The sequence below is a fragment of the Bactrocera dorsalis genome, chromosome 3 (assembly GCF_023373825.1).
Source record: "Bactrocera dorsalis isolate Fly_Bdor chromosome 3, ASM2337382v1, whole genome shotgun sequence".
In the NCBI taxonomy this organism is placed as follows: domain Eukaryota; kingdom Metazoa; phylum Arthropoda; class Insecta; order Diptera; family Tephritidae; genus Bactrocera; species Bactrocera dorsalis.
The window spans coordinates 78,197,740-78,221,879 of record NC_064305.1 but is presented as its reverse complement, the minus strand read 5'-3'; the positions used below and the strand labels follow the sequence as shown (position 1 = coordinate 78,221,879).

Below are 24,140 nucleotides of genomic sequence, written 5' to 3'. Positions count from 1 at the left end.
ATATATACTTTGCAGGGTCTTCGACGCTTCCTTCTGGGTGTTGCAAACTTTGTGACAAACTTAATATAATATACCCTGTTCAGCGTATAATAAGTTGAAGTTTCCTAATACGAAAAGCCTTTTTCGACTATCCTATATGATGGATCCACAATAATAAGCCATTAAGTACTCTTTGACCCAAAAATTCGCCTTCAAAGTCAAACTTGAAGTAACTTGTATAACTATTTAATAAATCTGAAATCAACAAATTATAAAGAAAGATATATTTAAATTTATTATACATTATTAAAAAAAATTAATCGTTGAGAACTTTAAATTAAAATATAAAACATTATGTTCCTAATTCAAACACAAATTTTTCCGTATTCCAAAAAATCTTCACAAAATCACATAAGAATTTTATGAACAGTAACTGGCAACCCTGACATTAAATAAATCTGCCGTTGAGCAATCTGAGCGCGAGCGTTGAAACCAAACGTGAGAGTAATCAAAATACAACAAATGCCGCGGCTCCCAGCTCGCTACATTGTTGGTGAGCCAATTTTGGTGCGATCTCCGCGGCAAACGCTCCACACAGCGCCCATCTCAGCTGAGAGAAATGCCACTTAGAAAGCATCCAACGCGTTTGCGACAGTCCAGTGTTGGCTAATGTCGGAGCGCGTGAGTTCAGTGCTAAATGCGAAGGCCGTAAGCAATTTTTAAAAACGTCTATACTCGTGAAAGCAATTTTTTTCGAACGAAAGTGCATATTTTTAATGAATTTCAAATTCAAGCTTAGTGATTGCCAAGCTGCTCAAGCAAGCTAAAAAGTGTTCTGTGTTGAAAAAGTTCACTATTAGTGATTCTAACTACCTGTACGAGCTTGCAGTGATCGTGTTAACGAAAGTGTCTGTGTGTGTAGAGCTAAGCATCCCGAGCGAAAATACCTAAAAAGTATTGGAACAGTGCGCGTATCATTCAGCTAGTAAATAATGTATGTAAAAGAGCTTGTGTAAAATTGTTAAGCAAAATCGCCTGCACATTTGTACATAGGTCGGTACTTACGTACTGCCATTAGTATATACTAGTTCGCCTGTTCTGCCGCTGTCACATTTCCGTGCGTGTTTTCGTCATGCGTTCGCTTTTAGCTTTTTTGCTCTTTTTTTTTAAGAATGCCTATCTGTCGCAGGTTAATGACGTACACGAGCGTTGACTTCTAATTGCATTAGCCGTGTTGTCTGGCTGACATGCTTTACGCTTATATTTAGCTATGCTTTAACCACATATATACATATATACACAAGTGTAAATACATACAAACAAGTGAGTGCGTGATAATGCTGAAAAAATATTATAAATGCAAAGTTTTTGTGCGGCTGTGTCACTAAAGTGGAGACTTAATACTCTATTAATCAAATTACTCTGCGAAATCGATGCCATTAATTACATTATATATTGTGTATATAAAGCTATACATAGTCAGATATGCATATGTGAAAATTAGCTGATCAAATCTTTCGTTATCAGTACACAAGTTTTCGCTGAGTTCTATTTTGTGTAAATGCCACTTAAATCAATAAATATTGCCTACATTTTGGCGCATTAAGCAAAAAAAATTAATTTTGGATCTTAAAGCTGTTTTGAAGTGGAATGTGTCTACAATATGATTTCATAGAGTTATATTTCAGTATTTCGATAAATAACACTCAAGATAACGTGGGTTTTTCTTCACTAAATGAGAGACTAAAATTGCACTAGTTACTAATTTTGCGACTGTAATATTACAGGTTGTTGATTGAAAATTTTTGAACTCAAATTCGTGATCAGTACACCTCAAATGCCCTTCAGAGCTCTTGGTACATCAGTTGCAAATTTTTTTTCAGATGTTTTGGGTAGTGTTATGGAAGTCATTTCCTGGCTTTGTACGCAATATTTTGAATGCTTTGATGTTTTGCTTGTTGATTTTGAGATACCAGAACCTCTCTATGTGCAGCAGTCTGTAGACGCAGATCTAAGGCCCTTGGAGTATTGTTTCCGGATAGGAATCGCATTGCCTTGCTACCGCCAGGAAGTCTACTGGACTTAATTAATGGGCTGGGTCTAGGCGGGTCAAAGTGAGTGAAGAGGGGGCACAATAGACCAAAGGTTGCAGTGCATTTCTCATCATCATTCATGTGCTCAATTGCGTTTCTTTATAAGGAAACTGTAGAACATTAGTAGGGAACTATGTTCAGGTATCGCTTTGTTAAAAAAACTAGAATTTTCATAAAGGTTGAATAATAGAATGTTTCATCTCATTTGCATTGAAATGCTTTGTACTCGAATTTGGAATACGAAGTTTTGTCTTAAATAGAATCAGACTATAAGGAACGTCGTACCAAATATCCAGCAGTTTCAAGTTCAGTTCAAATATTCAGTATGGTTTCTCTATCTCTTCTTCTCCATAGACAACTGATTGAATTTTCAGAGTCAGAGACTATGTTGTATATACCATACATGAGAGATTTATAAGGTCTCAATGTCCTAGGTATATATGTACATACATATACTATACACACACCATATTCAGCTCCAATCTTTATACTGAAAGTAGTTTTCATTATACCTGTACAAATCGAGTTTTTGGCTGAAGATGAATGATCGAGATTAGAAAAAAAAAACAAACACAGGTATTGAAAAATTTGGTTTTCGAAAAATTAAAAGAAAAAATGAATGTATTTTAAGCAAACAAAATTTTTGAAAAAAAAATTAAAAAATTGTGTTCGAAATGAAATATGGTGTGTTTTAAGAATAACTTTTAAAAATATGTAACAAAAAAATTTTGAAAAACAAAATATTTTAAGCAAAAACAGTATTGAAAACTGTGTGTTTTTGAAAATAGTATAATAAAAAATTTTACTTTTTTCCATTAAGTGTACCATGTTTCATTATATAAAATAAAAAAATGTTACAACAGAAAAATTTCGAAAAAAATTAAAAAACGTGCGTTTTTATTGAAAATCTCGTTTTTGAAAAAAAACTATATTTCAAAAATTGTTTAAGCAAACAAAACTTTTGAAAAAAAATAACAAACTGTGTTCGTATTGAAAATGTAAGAAAAACACTTGGAAAAAAAATTAAAATTAAAAAAATTAAAAACTTGTATTGAAAAACTTCCTTTTTGAAAAGCAAATTAGAAAAAAATTAAAAAGTGTTTTCGTATTGAAAATGTATGTTTTTGAAAAAAGTTTTTAAAATATTAAAAAAAAATTGAAAAAAAAAACATTTTAAGCAAAAATTATTTGAAATTTTTTTGAAAAAAAATATTTAAAAAAAAAATTTAAAAAACAAAACATTCCAACCAAAAAAACTTTTGAAAAATTGTGTTCGAATTGAAAATTTGCATTTTCACATAAATTGTACCATGTGTTTTCCATCATCATGTACACGCCTTTTACCGCTGTACAGAACGAAATTTGTCAATCTACTGCGTCTTTGCGAAATTCTATTATTTTTATCGCTTCGCATTGCCTCCTTGCTGTTAACTTGGCTTTTATTCTTTGCTTCAACTCTTTTTATGCTTTTTGATGGTTTTGTTATTTCTTTTGGTCTTTATGTTATTTTTTCGTTTTTTTTTGTTATTTTTTGGTGTTTTTATTATTTTCGCTTTCTGTGCATGTTGTGGGTATTGGTATCCAAAAATAAATCAACAAACTGACAGTGCGACGTACAGAGATGGGAAATAACAGACACTGACAGCAATCGACTACAACAAAAAAATAAAGCAGCGGCAACGACAACGCACTGCACCTTAGAAATGAAGAAACCATGAGAAACTACAAAAAAAATCATAAGAAATTACAAAGATAAAAACAACAACAACAGAAGATAAAATAAAACAGCAATTAATTTTCGAAATTTTCTATTTGTGGTGTTGTTTTGGCGGCAATTGAAGTTAAGCCGCTTTAATTTGTGGTGAAAAGCAAAAATGAAAAAATTGAAAACGTAGAAATGTGCGTAATTGTATGGGAAATGAATGAAATAGAAATTGTTAGTAGAGAGAGATTTAAAAGGTTTTAAAAACGAAAAGTTTTAGTGGTTTAGATGCAATTTTTTGTGTTTTATAATTTTTAAATCTCGAAATGATTTTTTTATAATATCACTTTTGCAAATTTCTGATGATTTTTAGTGAAATACACAATATTTAAACTGAAGTAAAAGTATTCTGCAAACTACACACTTTCGATTTGCAAATTTCCTTTACAGCGATTTTCTTCCTATACTCTTTGTTCCTTTCTTCGTTTTTCTTCCGATTGATTTTCATACATAATATTTCTGGCAAACCATTTGAAAGTGAAATTACTTACGCTGCCACGCAGCTATTGATATTTGGTTCTCTTCATGCATATTTATTTATATACTTTTCTATGAAGTTTTCAAAAAGCTTCTTCTATTTCACTTTCTTCGTTATAAAAAATGTGCAGGTGGTGAACCAAATAATTGAGCTTGCAAATTTTATGTCTAATTAATTTCAATTTAATATGCAAATTGACGTTATTTGATTTCAATTTGCGCAAATCGTCTTCATTGCGAGCAATCAATGAAAGAGACCCGCACCAATTAAAGAGCAATAAAATAGCTGACCGTTATATTATTGCGCTGATGATTACGTATAGAAATAGACACAGAAGTATAGACAGAAAGTTTTTAATTTTGTTTTTTTGTTTTATTTATATAATACGAGTATAAATAGCTGTAATTTGGAAATATTTCATGATTCTGGTTCACACAAATACGACACCATAGTCAAGCCCACTATGTTCTATGGAGTCTTAATGTGGTGGAGGGCTCTAGGAAAGACCACATTTGCAAAGAAACTCGAGAGATCTGTGGTGCACTAAGGTCCACTCCAACCATGGCACTTAATGCCATCCTGCACATATTGCCTGTAGACATCGCCGAATGGTGTAAGGCTACGAAAGTTGCCAACAGACTCAGAAGGTATGGGTTCCTAAAAGAACAGAAAACGTCTGAACCTTCAGAAATCCTCAATCACTTTGACTTCATACCGGAACACTTAGATCATGGAGTCGCCAAACCGAACTCTGCCGGCAAAGGGGATTGTAGGCGGGAAGAAGCCGTCGGAGGAGAGTGGGAGTGAGCTTTTATACAGATGGCTCAAAGCTTGGTGAGAATGCTGGTGAAGGGGTCCAGTCCAGTTTCAGATTTCCTTACTATTGCTGTGTCTTCCAGGCCGAGGTTGCAGTCATTAAGTTAGCAGTAGACTTACTGCTCCGGAGTGCAGCCTCCTACAAGGAAATTACCATCCACTCAGATAGCAGAGTTTCGATACTAGTCTTGAAATCATTAACAGCTCGTTCAGGACGGGTCGAAAAGTGCCTAGCATCGCTATTAATAGCATCGAGTGCCTTTGTGATAAAACTTTTATGAGTGCCAGATCATAGTGGAATCGCAGGAAACTGTAAAGCTGATGAGCTATCAAGAAAAGACATCCTAGTGCTCCCGTATCGTTTTGTGTTTATACCAGCTGGGCTTCGCGAAAGTCTTTTAGCCCCAAGACGCTTCCTTCTGGGTATTACAAATATTTTAATAACTGATCAGCGAGAGGAGCTGAGTCGATGGCCGTCTGTCTTTCATTCCGATCATCTGTATATACCCGAACTGGTCCCTTAGTTTTGGGGTCATTGATTTGAAATTTTGCACAATCTTTAAAGAAATGGTTCAAATCGGACCGCCATAGCATATGTATAGCTGCATATACTGACTGATCAGTAAGGAATATTTTGTTGATTTGGCGAAAGCAACTCCCACTAAAAAAAATATCATAGAGAATTCGAGAATGGACAAACTAACCGGTTTGATTAGCGTTAGATCTTAAAAATAAGATTTATTTCTACAAATCAATTCTGTTAGCTGACATTGTAATATTTAAAGTGATTTTTGCGAGTTAAAAGAGTGCCCTCAAATGACCTTTTCTTATAAGGCTTAACAGTCTTGTAAATACGAAACTTTCATGAACTTATAAGGCACATAAAACATATATATGTCTTCATAACCAGAAATATACATACGTGGAAAAAGAAGAAAAAATCATAAATATGAAAGCGTCAGCTTCAACGCCTCCACAATTAAGAAGCGCGAACCGCCAAGCAAATCAAGAAAGCAACAAAACAAAAACGCTGATAAAATGTTAGTGAACTTGAAAACGCTAAAGAAATATCTGCATGATTAACATATACATATGTTTGTTGTTGCTTTGATGATATGCTAAATTACAGCAATAAAGCGTACAGAAAAACCACAAACAATACATGTATACTGAGTAAAAAAAACTCCATGTGCCATGTGCCATATAACAGCGATTAATTGCAGTTGCTAGCTGTAAAGAATTGTTGCAACTTCGGATTAAATGCTTTGCAAGTAAAAACATATTTATTTATTAACGAGCAGCACAAAGTTTTTAAAACGCTAAACTACAACAACGCCAAGAACAATGCTTGTAATGACTGTAAAACTGCAGTCTGGTGGATGATCTCCGCTTTGTTGCTCGGAGCTGCGATCGCCTGACGCTGCAAGCACTAAAACCAGTCATTCATTGGCGCGAGCTTCGACTTCGACGCGGCCATCCATCGCTCCGAGACAGTTCAAGCGAGTACTGCTCGTTGTTCATTAAATTAATTGATCTTTGTCTGTATTTACAACGGTTTATATTATAATCGTTCTGAAACTTAACTGTCTTTGAAGCCACAAAGGAAAGAGTGTGAGAATTTTTTTTTTGTATTGGAGAGTTCCTACAAACAGCGGCTTACAGAGCGGGCGTTGCAGAAAAGACAGTAATTTTTTTTAATTTCGCTTAAATTTAACTTTGCGTTTCTTTTTGCATTTTGTCCAAAGTTTTTAATTTTTTTTAATATGTTACAGGCATTTATTTTCCTTTTTTTCAATTCATTCACTCTTCAGCGCCTCTTTTTTGTTGTCTTTGGTGTGACAATCTTTCTTGTGTTTTGATGATTTTTTTTGTTGTTATTGTTGCATATATTATCACATTCCACAGCAGTTCTTTTTATGGTTTCTTATAGCTTTTTGTTATGAAGTGTTAACCAAAGTGAAATGATGTAAAAGAAGATCGCACGAAATTGCCAAGAAAGCAAATAAAAGTCGATGATGAGATCTTGGTAAGAACACAATGATGGAAAAAGAGTGTCAGCAGATTATAACAGGGAGTTCCGCTTTCACTTTCCAAACAAAGAAGTGACACGCACAAATTAAGAAGAAGATACAAATAAAGTTTAAGCAGTATTCCACTCATTCTCTGCTCATAAAGCGCTTCCAATTATTATTCTTAACTCTACTCAGCGTAAGCTTCTTACTATAGTTTTTATTAATAAACTACGAGTACGTAGTCTTAGTCAACTTCAGAACATAGTATACAGTGACTCTTGAAGACCTAAATGCAAAGACCGCATAAAATCATTATTTCATGAGCCACCTTTCAACAAAGTTTTCTTAAGTCGGTTCCTGAAAAAGCAAACTTCCTTGGAAATTATTGCTTGAATAACAAAATGATATCCAAGGGAACCTCCTTGGAAGTAAGTTAGGTTAAGTTAGGTTAAGCTGGTAGACCAATGAGCCACGCGTAGACCAGTTTTGATCCGTTTGATGCGATAGCAGATGTAGTCCAGTTTCATGAGGAGTAGTGCTTCACGCAAAATTTAACAGACTCTGTGGCCTCACTATCGCTACCTCTTTCACCTGCCAATGTAGGACAAGTATATAAGAGATGCTCCATTCTTCGCCTGGTGCCTTGCTTAGACATTTCCTGCAGTTTCTCGATCTGTCGGCTCCATTCGGTGGGCGAATGTCGCCACTAGGCAGTGACCAGTTAGTATTCCAATTTTATGTACTTCCGATCCTTTTTGCACATGACTTTTGCAGTTTTGCATACAGGTAGCTTGTTTCATTGAGTTTTGATTTTCCTTACCATGCTTCCGTCCAAGTCGTCGTATAGACAATGCATGAGCGTCCCAATGTTGATCACGTTTTCGGCTGTTAGCCTTACACCGTTCTTGACAATCTTTTCCAGTATTTCATTGCCCTCGAGACCTTTGTGACCTGGCAACCAGTAAAAGTGAAGTTGCTGGCTTCTGGCAACACTTTCCATTGCTGACTTGTTTCAACAAGTTTTACCGAGTTATGTTCTATATTCCTCGGACTTCTCAGTGGATAAAATGTAAAAAAAAAACACTCTAAGGTAGGCTAAGGTAATGACCAACGGATGAGAAAAAAAGTTTAAAACTGAAAAACTTGATAATCATCATTCGGCTCATCGGGTCATTTATCCCGGAGTAATCACTCAATTAAATTTGAAAAAAAAAAATGGTTTTGAGAAAAACGAACCTTAGAAGCTTGTAACCCATTCACTCTTAGAGCTGAGTGGCTATACTGACTTTGAGCTGACTGTCTGCTCAAAACTTATCAAGGAGTGTATGACATCTTTAGCAATACTTTTAAACTTCTTCCGTATTAAAGTTTTATTAGCACGAAATCGCAGAAAACTGCAAAGCCGATGAGCTTGCTAGGCAGAGTAATCCCCAAATTTTATCCAGTTGAAAGCGAGTCGGTTTTTCGATGTCTCCTTTCGTTCTGTTCAGAAATTGAACGACTGTGGAATCCTTCTGACCCAGAGTGAGCCGTAAGAGATATTCCAACTATTGGATCACGGCAAAGTCAATATTGCGGTAATGATATTCTGACTGGACAATAGGTTCTCATGCGGTACGCCTAAATATTTCGTCGGACTCTCTTAGAAAAAGCTGTTTGGCGAAAGACAAGGTGAAATCTACTTGTCACTTCCTCCTCTATTGCCAGCCTGAGATTGAAATATTACGGTAGACGCAACTTTGGTGAATTTAGCGAAGTTGATAAGATTGATATTAACCGTCTTAATAAAAATATCGTAAGCTTAAAATACTTCATCGATCTATTAGGATCTGGTGAAATATCTATCCAACGGGCATCGGTTTTTGAAACAACCTTACGACTTAACCCAGCCTAACTCAATCAAAACAGCGTATTTTTAAATTTTAGAATGTAGTCCTCCGACTAGTTCCACTTACAGCTGTTAACGACTTGTTCATTACCTTGCCGTTTATTAGTTTGACTCATCAAACATTAAAGTGCTAATCTGAGTGGACAACAAAGCACCAAGCATCTTTCCGCTCGACAAATTTAATTGCACTGTTCGTTTCAGTTAAACTTTTTATGTGCTTTTATTTACGAATATTATTTTTTGTGCCATGACAAGCCAGAAAAAAAACTCGTTTTGCAGCAAACGTCATCGGAGCGCACAGAACGAACCCCACGGCCACACAATCGGCAATGTCATCAACACGGTTGGCATCGTTGTTGCTGGGATTCTTCTCCTACCCCCCTACTTGGTTCTCAGTAGAGTGTGTGTGTGTGTTCGGTAATACGCCATTATTGGAACGATCTGTTGACAATGCTAAAACGTCACGATCAGCGCTTGGAGGTGTTGCCGACGCTGACGCCGACGTCTGGCGCTGCAGTCATTGTAGTCGATGCAGTCATTGTAGTTGTTGCAGTTGTTCTACATGAGTATGTAGGTGTGTTGTTGCATTATTGTTGCCCAGCAAGTTTTCTGCGATTTTGGCGCTTGTTTTCTACCGAGACTTCCAGGTAGCTCTTGTTTACCTTTTCACTCGCCACTCGCTGCACCGCGCTGCTGCAACATTTACTCGCGGAGTTGCTTTGTCGTTGACGATGCCGAGCTGTGTTTGATTTTGTTTTGCTCCCGACTTGCAGCCGGCGGAGTCAATATTTTGCGCGACAGTTTCAATTGCGCCCAACACTGTGGCAGCGCATGTCGGTTGGTGGATCACGGTAGTCGCATAACATATCGCTTCACGTTGTTGTTTTTGTAATAATATTTATAGAACATGCTGTGTTTGTTGTAACTACTGCCATTAGTTTGCTAGTTAGCACGTTATCGCGTATTAACTGAAGTGATCTGCAATAATTTGTTGTTGTTCGGTGGCTTAAGTGGCAAAACAGCTGATGCTGTAGATGTGTTTGACAGTGTGTGTGTGTTTTGATTCTTACGTCTTTATTTCTCCACTTCAGCAGCTGTTTCTGTCCAAGCATATATTTTGTTAGTGTAAATAGTGCAAAACCAACAAAAAATCAACGAAAATTCAGTGTAAAAGCAGAAAGCGCAAAAACATATGCAGAATTATGGTGGAAACTGGAAAACACGCGCGCGACCCTCAGCCGAGAGCCAAATAAAAGTGTAACAAAAAACGTGCTTACCTCACAAACAAACAAGCAAATATACTTACACGTGTACATATGTACATATGTATATAAACTGAAATTGAGGAGTTTGGCAAAAAGTTTCGTTGAATTATTGACGTTGTCAGCCAGGTGAGGGCAGCCGGCGAACGTGAACGCGCACGAAAACTTCCCACAAAGTCAATTTATTGCATTCTACACTCAGTCAGCATGGGAATCGGCACCAGCACACCCGTTGGCGGTATGAAATTCCAAATTTTACCTTTTTTCCACAACAAAAAACTTTTAATTTTTTCCAATTCTTTGTAAAAATCATATTTTTGCTAACTTTGCGTATTTTTGTCTGTTTGCTGTGTGGCAGTATTTTATTGTTGTTGTTGTTGGTTTTTCGTTTTATTGTTCGATTTTTTGTTCGTCGTCTACAGACTTTTGTAAGTGCTCATGTTGAATTGCTATAAATTTAATAATAATAGAAGCAAATTACACTTCGCAGACACATTTTTGACGACTGAGCACTTTTTTGTAAAAAAATATGTTTGTATTTGTTGTTGGATATTTGTGAAGTCTGAACACTTTTTATAAAATAATATTATATTTGTAGTTTTTGTCGTACGTTTGTCTGTATGAACATTTAAGTGCTGTATCTTGACTTTTATTTTGTCTGTAAGGTTTAGTAAAAAAGCAAAAAGCTTTAAATTGAAGGTTTCATCTAGTTTGTTGGTATTGTTAGAATAAGCCGTTTTGTGTCAAATGTGTAGGGCTTTGTTCGATAACAATTTTTCCACATTTTGAAGGTAGTAATTCGTAATGCTAATGCTAATGCTCTCACAGAAGTCCTCGTGCCTATTGGAAAAAAAACCGGCGTTCAATTCTCGCAAGCTTTAGACCGAAAGAGGTGGATGTAAGTATATGATATAAGTAGATGCATAAACATCTCCGAAACAAGCTCAATGAGAATCTGAAAAGTACCTAATTGATCAACTCTTCTCTTATTGACTTATGAGGCCGCAGTGTGGGCGGTTGCTTCCGTCATATGCTCCAACTTCTGGCCATGCCGTTCTAAACCATAGGGAACATAGTAATTTCCTGCGAAACCCAGCAAACACCAAACAAAACCTTTCTGACGGGCTTTGCCACAATTTACGAGGCCTCGCCGATATTCAATCACACCTGAAATTGTCATAAATTACCCACTTCTCATCACCAATTACCATCAAATACAGAAATGGATTGATTTTGTTCGATTAAGCAGCGTTTCGCAAATAGAAATTTGCTTCATGAATGCTTTTTTTTTTGTTAACTCATTATTTTTGTGCTACGTTTTGGTCCTTGGTAATCGAAAGTTTACTGCCATGAGGGTTGGACTCGAAGATTTCTATTATATTAGCGATATTTTCCACAATTGGCGTTCCAGAGTGGATTGAAACTTTGAAATCACAGGTACCAAAAGGTTAGGGAAGAAAGACCAAAAATTAAATGCCACATTTAGGAGAAGTCACCAGTTTCACATAACACCTTTTCTCAACTCCAAATATTCTTGTGTTCTTTCGAGAGCTTATAAAGCCAACTTGGTCTATCAGAATGTGTAATTCTTATTAGAAAATATTACGTTTGACGAATGGCTTGTAAGTTGGAGCTTATGGTTTAATTTCTCACCGCTTTTAGAAAACAGCTCTTACCTTCATCAATAAGTTAATAATCGATCGATTATTTAAAATATGTATGGGTATATAGTATATCAACATATATCGTCTCTGTTTTATCAACGGATTTATAACAAAACACTGGAATACCGCATAAAAGATTATCATTCCTCAAAATATTACAAAGAGCGAAAAATAGTTTGAAACAAGTCTTTCACAAATAATATATAAGGAACACTCTAAGGATCCGATAAAATAAAAATGTAAAGAAAAAAATAAAAATTAAATAAACTTTAATACCAAATCTCATCTACTTTTGAGATTCGCCAACAGCTTCACACCCAAACAAAAATCAGTTTCAATATCCTGAAGTAGTATTGTTTTACTAGTATCATATTGCTAATAAAATTTTATTGTTCGTTGAGAAGAAGTTTCGTCGTTGACGTAAAATATAAATCAAAGTTAATTTCATGACTAACTATACCAACTTATTAGATGCACAACTAAGTTCACGCTGCTTGTCATAGATAGTTTCAGCATTAGGTGATGATCGATTTTGATATACATATTCAAAACGTTATAAACTTAACCAAGACATTTGAACAAGAAACTGCGTCCGTACCTTAGTTCAATACCAGGAGAGGCCCCAAAAAGGTGTTCTACTGCACTACAACCTTCGGCCTCCCGTTATCAAACCTGTTCAAACCTACCAACTTACCGTGAAATCCTTAGTTTTGAAATCCTATCCCACCCGCTATATTCTCCAGACATTGCACCATCCGATAATTATTAGTTCTGTTCGATGACACATGGTCTGGCTCAGAAGTAGATCTGCTCACAAGATGACAAGTTTTCCATTATTCGAGCTGTGCTAGAAAGATTGAAAAAGTTATCGCCAACGATAGGCAATGCTGCGAACGATTCATATGTGACCATTTTCGTACAATAAAATTGCATTTTCATTAAAAAAAAGCAGCGAGAACTTGCCTTCTTGCCTTTTCCAATGGAACATTTGGATAGACGTCAGTCTAAGTTTTTATAAAACAAAATTATTTTCGGAAAATTCTTGGAAAAATTTTGTGTTATAATGAGGCCTCTTTAGAGGCTTCCTAGTACCAAATGTAACTACAATATTTCGAATAACAAAAAATTTCCAATAATCACATTTTTTCATCAATCTTGCTTGCATTCTCAGTGTTATATAATGAAAAGTGTTGTAAAGTGTAATTATCTCAACCACTAAACGATTAGCAAATGTCACGAGTCGATAATTGAAACATTCCGCATTTTTTAATTCACTCGTTATTGCTTTTGTAACGAAAGCTTTAATTGTTCAGAATATGTTGAGCGAGAACAAAGTAAGGAAGTTATAGATTTAAGAAAATTAGAGAATTTAAATAGAGAAAATGATGCAATTTAATTTTTTTTCTACATGGTTGAGAATCGAATTTCTAATAACTTGTGAATTCACCGACAGAAAATTGTTTCGTGTCTTTTAACTGTATACCATATACCAGTATCTTAGATACATGTTAATATCACAAACCTAAAATCAGCTGTTTGATTACGAAAAAATTTTTCTTGCGTATAATTTTCAAAGTTCGCTAGAGAATTTAATGGAATCTCAATCTGATTGTCACTTTATGAATAGAAATTAATGTTTATGTGTGTCAGCTCTTCTTCTTCTCTCTGTATTTAATTTTTATGTAAGTAATATGTACTTGTATTAAAGAATCACGACGCTTTCAGCAAACATCTGACATTAATTATATATGAGCTCATGCACATATTTAGAATTTTCTGCTACTAAAAGATTTCTCTGTTTACCTCTGTTTGTATACACATATGTACACAAACAAAACCATTATTATAATATTTGCTTGTGACGGCATTTTTATTAAATTTGTATTTCATGTAATTTTGGTATTTACTTATTTTCCCACAATTACACGAATTACGTGCCTATAATCCCTATAGGAAAAATTATATGTTTTGCATTAGAAATTTTCTGTCTTGAAAGTGATAGGAGTTTAGGGTTTTCAAATCATCAGAGGAAGTTATTTATTAAATAAAGAAAAATTTTAAATTTGTATGTGACTGAAATTATTTTCACTTGCTCTTGATTAAATAAAATGTCATTGGCATTGATTATTTTGAAGCTTTTCGTTAATAAATCGAAATTATTTGTAATTTTTTCAACGCAGGAAAAGTTTTTTACAATAAATTTGAATGCCTTATAATAAAATTTCGGTATTTTCAAAAAAACGTAGTTTATTGATTCTTAATATTGGCTCAATAACTATATACGTTCGATTAGCCAATAGAGCTGCTGTAACTAAGTTTTTATTCCATTGCTCCAATATTCCGAATATGAGTTGGAAAGCTTTAGCCTTTTTGCTTCTTGATGAGTAATTCTTTCAGGCGTAAGCAACAAATAATTTCTTTACCCAAATATGTAAAATCTTGCCCCTAAAATACTAGTTCTGCGGAAGTCTTCTTCATAACTTTAATCTGAAAAAAAGTCATTGTATTTTGGTGGAAGTTTATGTTGAAAATATCGCCTTGGGATGCCAAGCCGCTGAACTTTCTTTGGGAAGGAATTCCCAAAAATTCCAGAAAGATAAAAAAATGTTATGGATTTAGATAGGCAATGTCTCGAATAATACTTTACAATAGTTTTTCTTAAATAAACATTCGAATTTCGAAGAGACGGAGACATATAGTTATAGGTCCAATATATAAAAGTATAATAAGTAGATGTATAGTATAATATTTCAGTGAATTAACTTCTAAAATTTCCCCAACTCATTTAACCAAGTCATATTTTTCCTGCAGGGCGCAATTTAGTGCATTTTTTGTTGGTAAATAATATTTTTTCCTTGTTGAAATTTATATATATGTACACATATACTTGCATATACATATGTACATATTGCGTGAGTTGTAATTGAAATTACAGTAATCATACTATATGCATTTGTTCATACATATTTTATGTGACAAACGTTGAGGGAACGCCCTTCTGGGATTATTGACTATGCAAGGCGAAATGTGATTCAAAATAAAAATGCATAGAATATTCCGATTTTCTGTGGAAACACTAACATAACTAAAACAAGAAAATTAAAAATATTATTTGCACAAAAAAAAATTCTAAAATCTCAGCTAAATGCACAGTGGGCCGGTTTTAGATAATTTTTTAAAAAACAAACCCAAAAGGAGGAAACCCATTTGAAAGGAAAGATGCAATAACAAAAGTAAAAGGAGGAATAATTTACGGATGATTTGTGGTCGGGAAGGGAGAGTGTGGCAGAATTATGAATGCTTTTGGTTTATTTTTTTGCGTTCTAATTCATATTTTCCTAGCGATGAATTGAAACAGCGAAAAAATTATAACAAAAAATATTGTATTTAAGGTTTAAATAGTTTTTATCGATTTCCGGTAACATTACGAGTGCTATAGAAAGAAGTTACTTTGCACATTTGTCGGTAATGAAAAGAAATATAACTTTTGTATTAGCAACTTTTTCACATAACCTCAAAATGTATATGAAAACAAGTTTTGCAGTTTTATTTTTTACTTTTACAATTTATTTGTTTTTTTTTGTTTTGTCTTTCACGAAATTTTAAGTAAACTAACCCTAAGTCCCTAATATTCTGCAACTTTTTCTGATTAAATATTTGTTTTTCCACCTTATTTTTTGCTAAATATCGAAAAAAAATCCTAATTTTAGATCCAAAATTCTCACGTTCTTCTTATTTGTATTAAATTTTTGAGTTATTATATATAAATATATTAATTTTTTTTTTATGCAGCCACATTACGAAATTGCCCTACTGTGCTATATCCCACTTTTCCATCTCTTTTATTTTTATTGGAATATAAAATATAGAAAACCTTCTTTATATTTATTTTTATAATTTTGGTGTAATGCATTTATATATAGCTTATACACTATATGGTAAAGCGAATCTGTGTGTCATCAACCGCAACGGTCTCTATTGTTTGTACATTATTTTAGTGAGTCTATAATTTCTGCTTTATTCTATGACCTTTAAAAAAAAAATCACGAAAAGCTGTTTCCTTATTGTTTTATGCATTTTCATTCATATGGTTTTTATTTATTTACTTTTTTTTACTTATCTTTTTGAATTTTTCGTTTTTCAGCAATTTTTGCTTTGAAAATTTATTAATTTTTTTTTCGTTTTGTTTTGCTCCAAAGCAATTAACCTGCGTTTTATTTCATCGTGTGTGCCTTCCCACTTTTATTTATAGTTTTTGTGCTTCTCTTTTGTTATTTTCATCTGTGTTTATACCATGTTTTGCATCGTGTTAGCTAGTTATTACCTTTCTAATTGAAAGTACAAATGATCGTGGGTACTTTTCTAAACAAGTGTGTGTATGTGCGTATGTGTGTAATTCACTGTCAAATGTTACAAATGTGAAGTCTCCATTGTGAACCCAGCAAATTCTAAATTATAGTCAGAGATAGAGAAGGTCAGTTAATTGTTGCCTTTCTCGATCAAAATTTATTCTGTGTAGAATGCTTGTGGGCAGTAGGCGGTGGGCAGGTTAATAAATATGTGTCAATGTGTGTGTTACAAACTGTTAATTAAAGTGCGGAAAACGCTTACAAATAAATTACAAAAGAGAATATCAAATATCGGTAAACTATAATTTCATGAATTTAATTAGAAACTTTTAGTTAGTTTCATAGGCAATTTGGTAGGTATTCATTGCATAAATGCCAGTGTGGGCTTAGAAATATAAACTTTCCGTAATTTGTAATCGCAGTTAAAAATGATTTAATTAAATGTGAGACATTTGTCATTACTTACATTACTACTTAATTACCCTAGTCAACAGTGGCAGTCAGCAAATTCAGCTGAGAGCACCAGCTGCATGCTTTGGTACTGCCTTCCTCTTTTTCTTAGCTTCTGACTTCTAACGTCTGACTTTTTTAGCAATCTCTGTACTATTATTTACTTTTACTGCTATTTATTCTTTACTTTTTAATAACTAACAGTTTATTTGCCAATTGTCAGCATTTAAAGTTATTTCAAGTTGTAGACTTTTTCAACCACAAATGAAGTTATATGGGACACTCCATAATTCATTGCAATTGCAATCAATTAGGCTCAATAAAAGTGCGTTTATTGCAAAAGAAAAATAACAAAATAATAATAAAATGAAATAATCATAAACAGAAATAATAAAAATGTTTTTTTTTTTACAATATTTGTTTATTTTTATATTGCCGTTAAGCTTTCAGCAGTTGGCCAGACAGCAAAGCTTTATTTTTATTTGCCAAATTGGCGATGAAAGCCAACAAAGCATTGCAAAAAAAAACAAATATATAAAAGTCAATAAACAAAGTTGAAAGAGAAATTGGAAATTGTTTACATTTTTCTGTATTCCATTTTTCATAACCAAAAATACTGTGAGCAAAAAATAGTAAGACTTTTTAATTTAAATTGAAAATCAACGTTGCGTTAACGTCTGCAAAACAATACTTTCATGTCATGAAACGTTTTACTACTGGCGATAAGTCTTCAATCTATGCTTACGACACGGAAACAGATGATCAATCGGCCGAATATTGTGGCACAACTGAGCTGAAGTTGAAAAAAATACTCAAAGCAGTTCACAAATCAAGGTTATATTGACAGCTTTCTTCGATTATCAAGATGCGGTGCACTCCGATTTTTTTATCGTCCGCCGAACACGTTCATGCGTACTCCATTGATCCTTCGAGAGTTTTTCGACAAATTTCCAACCAATATCGTGCCACAACCACTTCGCTTGACTTCTGGATATTCAGCAAACTCCTAATGACCGCTTCGTGGAAGGCTATTCACAGCCAGCATTACGAGTGGAGAAGTAGAGAACAGCGTATTGTAACCTCACTTTAATATACCAAAACCTTTATACATCGACTGTTTTCAATGTTCTGGCGCCGCGTTAATTACTTGTAGAGCAAACGTAACAGGTGTTTTAATGACTAATCTCTTTCGAAGAAGCTCAATTCTTTCCCCCTTATTAACAAACAAAATAAACCTCATTTTTTATTTTAATAAGTAAAGCTTTATTTAATTCATTCAAAAAAGATAATTTTAAAGCACACTTAATAAACAGCGTTTTCGTTCCGTAAATCAGGCATCGTTTCTCAAAATACTCTAAACACTTCGCTAATCTAATATAGTGATCGCGTCTATATTTTCGACCTCTAGTGGAGTTTCAATTCTTGATTTCGGAAAAATAACCAATGAAAAAATTAAATTTGTTCAAAAAGTATGTATATTTTTCTTTTAATTCGACTACTTATGGCTTATCATTTTGACACTTTAACCACAAATTCTTGTTGACTAAGTGCATTACTCAACATGCAATTACTCAAGTTCACTTTTGCCAATGTCGCTTATTCCAGGAAAATATTTTTGTACTTAAAGTGTGATCCATTTCGGGGTTCCCTGCTTTTTTAAAGAAAAACCACTTCTTCTTCTTCTTTAATGGCGTAAATATCGCTTATGCGGTTATTGCCGAAACACCAAAGAAATTTAAAATTTAATGGAGAATGTTTGTTATCAATCGAAAGAATTTTCGTTTTTCGTTTTTTGCCTAACAGATAGAACTTAGAACTCTGATCGATAGTCGTAACCCTATCTAGCAGTCCAATCCCTATATTTTTTCCTCATACACGTTTTCTCATGTAGAGAATATTCAATCTATGTAACTTAACATATATTTGAGAGACCATACTAAGAAGTAAAAATAGAACCTATTGGAATTATAACTTTTGGCTTCAAAACTTGTCGATAAAATCGAAAGCTTCAGAAATAAGGCACACATATTCTGTGATACCAAATTATGCCCACTAGCAAAGTGGTAAATCTCAACTTCACTAACAACTCTGTTAATCATACTATTAAAATGTTTACCACAGAAAGCTTTCTTATCACAACTTTGAATTTGTTTACGATTCTCATTTACATTTACTTTTCTCACCACGCGCTCTCTCTCTCTCCCACACTCTCTTCACAGATAATGACGTTGAGAGCGTACTCGCCGAATCGCAGGCAATTGTTTTGAGTGCCGCACAACAACGCCAACAACTGTTAATTAATCAACATATGCTAGAGTCGCAAACATCGGTGAGTAGTGGCGCCTCAATACAAACGGTGTTGCATCAGTCAATGCTCGCGAGCACCACCAGCAATAGTAGTACACAACAGCAGCAACAACAACATATACAACGTACCGGCAGCATATCAAGCAACAATACAACGCCGGCACACAGAGCAGCAACACCAACAAAAACACAACAGCAAATTGCATCAAGTAATAACAGTAACGGCGGCATTAACAGCAATCCAGCAACAGCACAGAGTGTGTCATATGCCACAGAAGCGCTGGTAACATTGCGACCGCAGGCACAAACACCCCAACAACAACAACTGCCCGCAGCTGAGTGCATCAACTCGCTGTTGGAACACATCAGCCCAGCGGCGGCCGCAGCTGCGATGAGCGGGGAAGGTGTGCTAAATATCGCCGATGTTGCTGATCTGCTACATCCGCAGCATGCGATCATAACGGGTAACGGGTTGCAATACAATGTAATCACAATTACACTGTGCTTAATTACTTTGTGCTTCATTTTTTAGGTGGGCGCTCACATGGCGGCTGCCCGCTGATCATATTCCCGGATAATAACAATTTCAATTTATTGGAGGAGGCCGATTATCAGAAATTAATTTTATATCTCACATCAGTGCCATCGTAAGCAAGCATTAACACGTTTATTTATTATTTTGATTAATTACTTTTAAAATTTCCAGGCTGCAAGATACCGATTTGGGCTTTCAGCTGATCATCGATCGACGGAAAGACAAATGGACGTCGGTGAAGACAGCGCTGCAACGAATATCGGTAATTTATTTGAGTTTTCAGACTGAAGTAGAAATTAGAACATTTCTATAGCCAATCAGGAGTTATGATATAAGCTTTTGAAGTATTAAAATCTGAAGAAATATGCGATTATATTCTCCGAACGGATGATATAAATACCTAAATACTTTAGACCGATAGGTGACAGAATACTTATATTTTTTTAACAGATATTCCTCTTCTGTGATTATAGTAATAATAGCAAGCCTAATGGAGAAGAGAACATTCTTGACCAGATATATGTACCTCTGATCGAAAGACCTACATCCTTTGATATGTCAGATCTGTATGTTGTTGTAGCGTGTGCCAAATCCCCGCTTAGATGGTAAGGTCCAGGTTGGTTATCATCGTAATCAGCTAACAGAAGGTCCAAGAAATAAGCTGTTTCGACAGATTCGGGCCATAGGGAAAGGGGTTAGATTAGTGGGATTATTTAAGCATGTAAAGAGGTTGCAACTCACACCACGCAGAACATATATTTGGTATGTCGAGGTCGAATATGGATAGGTAGGAGCTTTACCGGCTATAATAACTGGAACACAGTTATGCAAGGGTAACTGATCTAAGAGTTACCGATCTAAGCGGGGTTAGATCTCCCTTGCCGGACAATATCCGGGTCAATACCGGTACGTAGAACCTGCTATTGTGGGAACTGATGCAAGGGTCACTCTAGATTCTCAATGCAACTCGCGATCTTTGTATGCTAAGGGTGGTAATGTCAGACCTTGACCCCTTACATTGGACATTTCCTGCACATTATTGTTGTTGTAGCGATCCAAAACATTCTCCCTGTTAATTTTGAGAAATACTACCGAGGTGAAATTTTTTAACCGAATAAAATTCCAAGGCCATTCCGATTACGTATGTTCGTCCCAATTTCGGAGAAAAATCTTCTAGGATTTTGAGGAGTAATGTTTGGAAGTTGTTGTCAACTATTAGTTTAGAAGAATGCTCCCGAGTTTATAATCTTTTTCTAGGTACAATTCCGGGTTCCTATTTCGAGACCCGACTTTTTCGTTTCTAAAACTTACCGATCAAAAAGAGATTAGATCTCCGTAAATACCGAGCTTGGTTGAATAAAATCCGGGATAATTCCGGTAACTTAGAACCGGCTGTTGTGTGAATTCAACTTATTAGATGATAGTCCATGGATGGCTATATATCCATACTTTGGGCCCTTAGACTCATCGAAAGTACCTGATCCAGGTGTTGAATGGCTTCATGGTATTTAAAATTTCAACAAGTTCCGAACAATAAAGTAAAAATCAGTAAATTGAAACAAAAACCCCCGTCTTTTCATAGACAAACATTTATGTAATTAATTCATTTTCTTCCACAGATCTACTTCCCCGGCATAATACACGTGGTATACGTGCTGCGGCCATCTGGACTATTCCAAAAAGCCATATCCGAAGTAAGCACAAAATTCTCAAAAGATGAGTATCGCTTTCGGCTCGTAGTATGTTCGGCGCTCACGGATCTGCACGAGTACATAGACAAATCTCAATTGACAGTGGATATGGGCGGAACGTTAATATATTCTCACCACGAGTGGATACAGCAGCGCATAGTAAGTCAATAGCCGTCCTAACTGTATTTCAGGAATCATCAAATTTAATTAATTTTTTAATTAATTTTAATATTAACTACACTCTCTCCACAGTCACTTGAGAAGTTTTCTAGTCTCACACATCAAGTGTCAACCGAATTGGATATATTCATACAAACCATACACGATACGGAATTTCCCAACTCCGTGGAGGCCACGCAAAAGCTGATTGATGTGCAAGGCGGCGATTATGAGCGCTTAAAGGTTTCTTTTATAAAATAATTTGTGATTTTAAAAGGTATTAATATTCTTCTTTTTTTTGCGTACAGGAGGAGATTTTGGCCGCTGCCAAACACGGCGAAACTCTGTTGAATAATATCAAAGGCAATGAGGAGATTAAGGAGTTCTCCGAACGCACCGGCAATGTCAGCGCCATTGAGCGGTAAATTTTCTACTCACTCTCTTTCTTTACTCACTTAACGCCTGTCTGTTCTCTAACTTAATCTTTCGTGCTTTAATTTGCTTTCAATTGAGTACATAGCATATTTTCAGCTGCCTTTGATTTTTTAACTCTCTTTCTATACTAAAAACTACCAACCACCTTTTGTCAAACTATTCCCTGTGGATATCCTTCCTTATGTATCTTTTGGTATTTTTCCTGAGAATATCCTTCCTTATATATCCTTTGGTAGTGGCATTCCTAACATTGTATATTATTCTTACTTCTGTATTATTCACTTTATTAACTTTTCTCTATGGTACATAATTAATTTGCGTAACATTTATAGCTCTGCACTGGTTTTGTAAAGTGATTTTCAATTTTATATGTAATTGTAAATGACCTACGATTATACGATATATTGTTGTTGGTAATTTGTTAAACAGAAAATCATAAATTATTTGTTTTGAGTAAAGGTTACAAGAATATATATTTTTTATAAGCTTTTGCAGTTATAAATTTTTAAAAATATAAATAGGTAGAGTGTTCTAAAAAAGACTACAAAATTTGCCTCAGAATACACTGTGAAAAATTATGCTTATTTTTCTTCTTTTTTAAAAATTACTTAACTTATTAATTACAAAAATATTTATATTGAGTTTATAAGAAAAAGTGTATATATATAGATTTCATTTTCATTAGTAAGAGAATTTTTTTAAAAGAATTTAAGTTTTTGAGAACACTTAAAAAAGCCTTTTTTCTTTAATGTAATTATGTCAACCATTTAAGTCTCCTAAATGGATGTTTATACTCTTCATTTGCAGAGCGTTCAAATTTAATGTTCAAATTCAAGTTCTTGGACGGGAAGGAAAGTTTTTATTTTGAAGAGATATCATCACGAAATTTGGCTCGAATTATTTTCCAAGACAACGGAACCGAACAAATTGTTCAAATTGGATCACTGTAGCATATAGTTGCCATACAAACTGATCAATCAAAATTTAGTTCTTATATGGGAAACTTTTTTAGTTTAGTTTGAAGATATCTCAAAAGATTTGGCACGGATTCTTGTCCAAAGCAACGGTATAATCTAAGAAGAAATTATTCAAACCAGACCACTACAGTTGCCATACAAGCTGACTGATCAAATGCAAGTACTTGTATGGAGAGCTTTTTTATTTGTACAGACATCTTCACGAAATTAGGCAGGTATTATTAACAAAGACCGGGCTATAATCTCTGAAGAAATTGTTGAGATCAGGCAACTATAGCGTATAGCTGCCATACAACCTAAACGTTTAAAATTAAGCACTTGTAAGAAAACTTGTGTACTTGTGAAGGGTATTATCCACCGAAAGATAACTTTTTGTATCTCTTTTTGTTTTTTTTTTGTTTCTAATGTTTTTTCTTTAGTTCTTCGTAAACGCATGCCCAAACACATGAGTTTAGCTTCATACAATCTCTATAGACTTACACTTGCAGTCATGGTTGCCAACATGTAAAAATATATATATTTATTTCTCAATAAATTTAAAGCCGGTTAAAAATCAAACGCTTAGTTGTTAATATTGTTGTTGTCGTTGTTGTTTTTAAGTAAACATACACTTGAAATTATTTTTTTCCAAAAGTGATTTAGTAAATTTAAATGTTGCATGTTCATAAAGAAGTAAAGTTAAAATTAAAAGTAAATATAAAAATGAAATTGTATTTTTAAAAGTTGTTGTTTAAAACTATAATATTTACTTATTTAAAAAAAAATTTTTTACGTTGAAAAATTATTATGATATTAAATATATTATTGAGCAGTATAATACAAGTCAAATGGTGCGCTCCAGCTTAAGGATATTAAAGATTCAAATATGTACATAAACAATTTAACTACACTTGTATATAAACATTTATTAAAATTTAATTATTTTCATTATTTCCGAATTAATTTCATTTATTATTATTTTCCTTATTTTTTCAAAACTGAAAATAAAATATTTTTTTTTTAATTTTTTTGTAATTTTTTTTTTATTTTTTCTTAATTTTTTTTTAATTTTTTTTTAATAATTTTTTTTTTAATTTTTTTATGAAAAAAAATTCATATCCAACAAAAAAGTTTATAATTCGCAAAATTTTTAATCTGACAAAATTCCATAAATACAATATATTGTGAACACTCTTATTCGAAGAATATTCCATTGTTTATACACTCCAACACCCAACAACAATTAAACGGTACTTTTTATGTTTCAAACATGTTTTGTCTTAAATAAAAATTTCCAAAACTGG

General features: G+C 34.0%; 1 protein-coding gene across 8 annotated transcripts in view; it reads left to right on the top strand.

Moving 5' to 3' along the window:
• Positions 1 to 24,140, top strand: part of LOC105229179 (guanine nucleotide exchange factor DBS) — a 166,443-nt gene that overhangs the window by 29,804 nt on the left and 112,499 nt on the right. For 4 of the 8 annotated variants that reach the window (XM_049453840.1, XM_049453841.1, XM_049453846.1 and 1 more), the window contains exons 2-7: positions 18,973 to 19,524; positions 19,593 to 19,707; positions 19,767 to 19,857; positions 21,215 to 21,445; positions 21,539 to 21,688; positions 21,754 to 21,866. In XM_049453840.1, coding sequence (XP_049309797.1) covers positions 18,973 to 19,524; positions 19,593 to 19,707; positions 19,767 to 19,857; positions 21,215 to 21,445; positions 21,539 to 21,688; positions 21,754 to 21,866 — 1,252 coding nt within the window. Of the gene's footprint in view, positions 1 to 714; positions 974 to 9,853; positions 10,529 to 16,497; positions 16,598 to 17,002; positions 17,079 to 18,972; positions 19,525 to 19,592; positions 19,708 to 19,766; positions 19,858 to 21,214; positions 21,446 to 21,538; positions 21,689 to 21,753; positions 21,867 to 24,140 lie in introns of those variants that run through there. The other 4 variants (XM_049453847.1, XM_049453845.1, XM_049453842.1 and 1 more) reach the window with 4 other exon arrangements.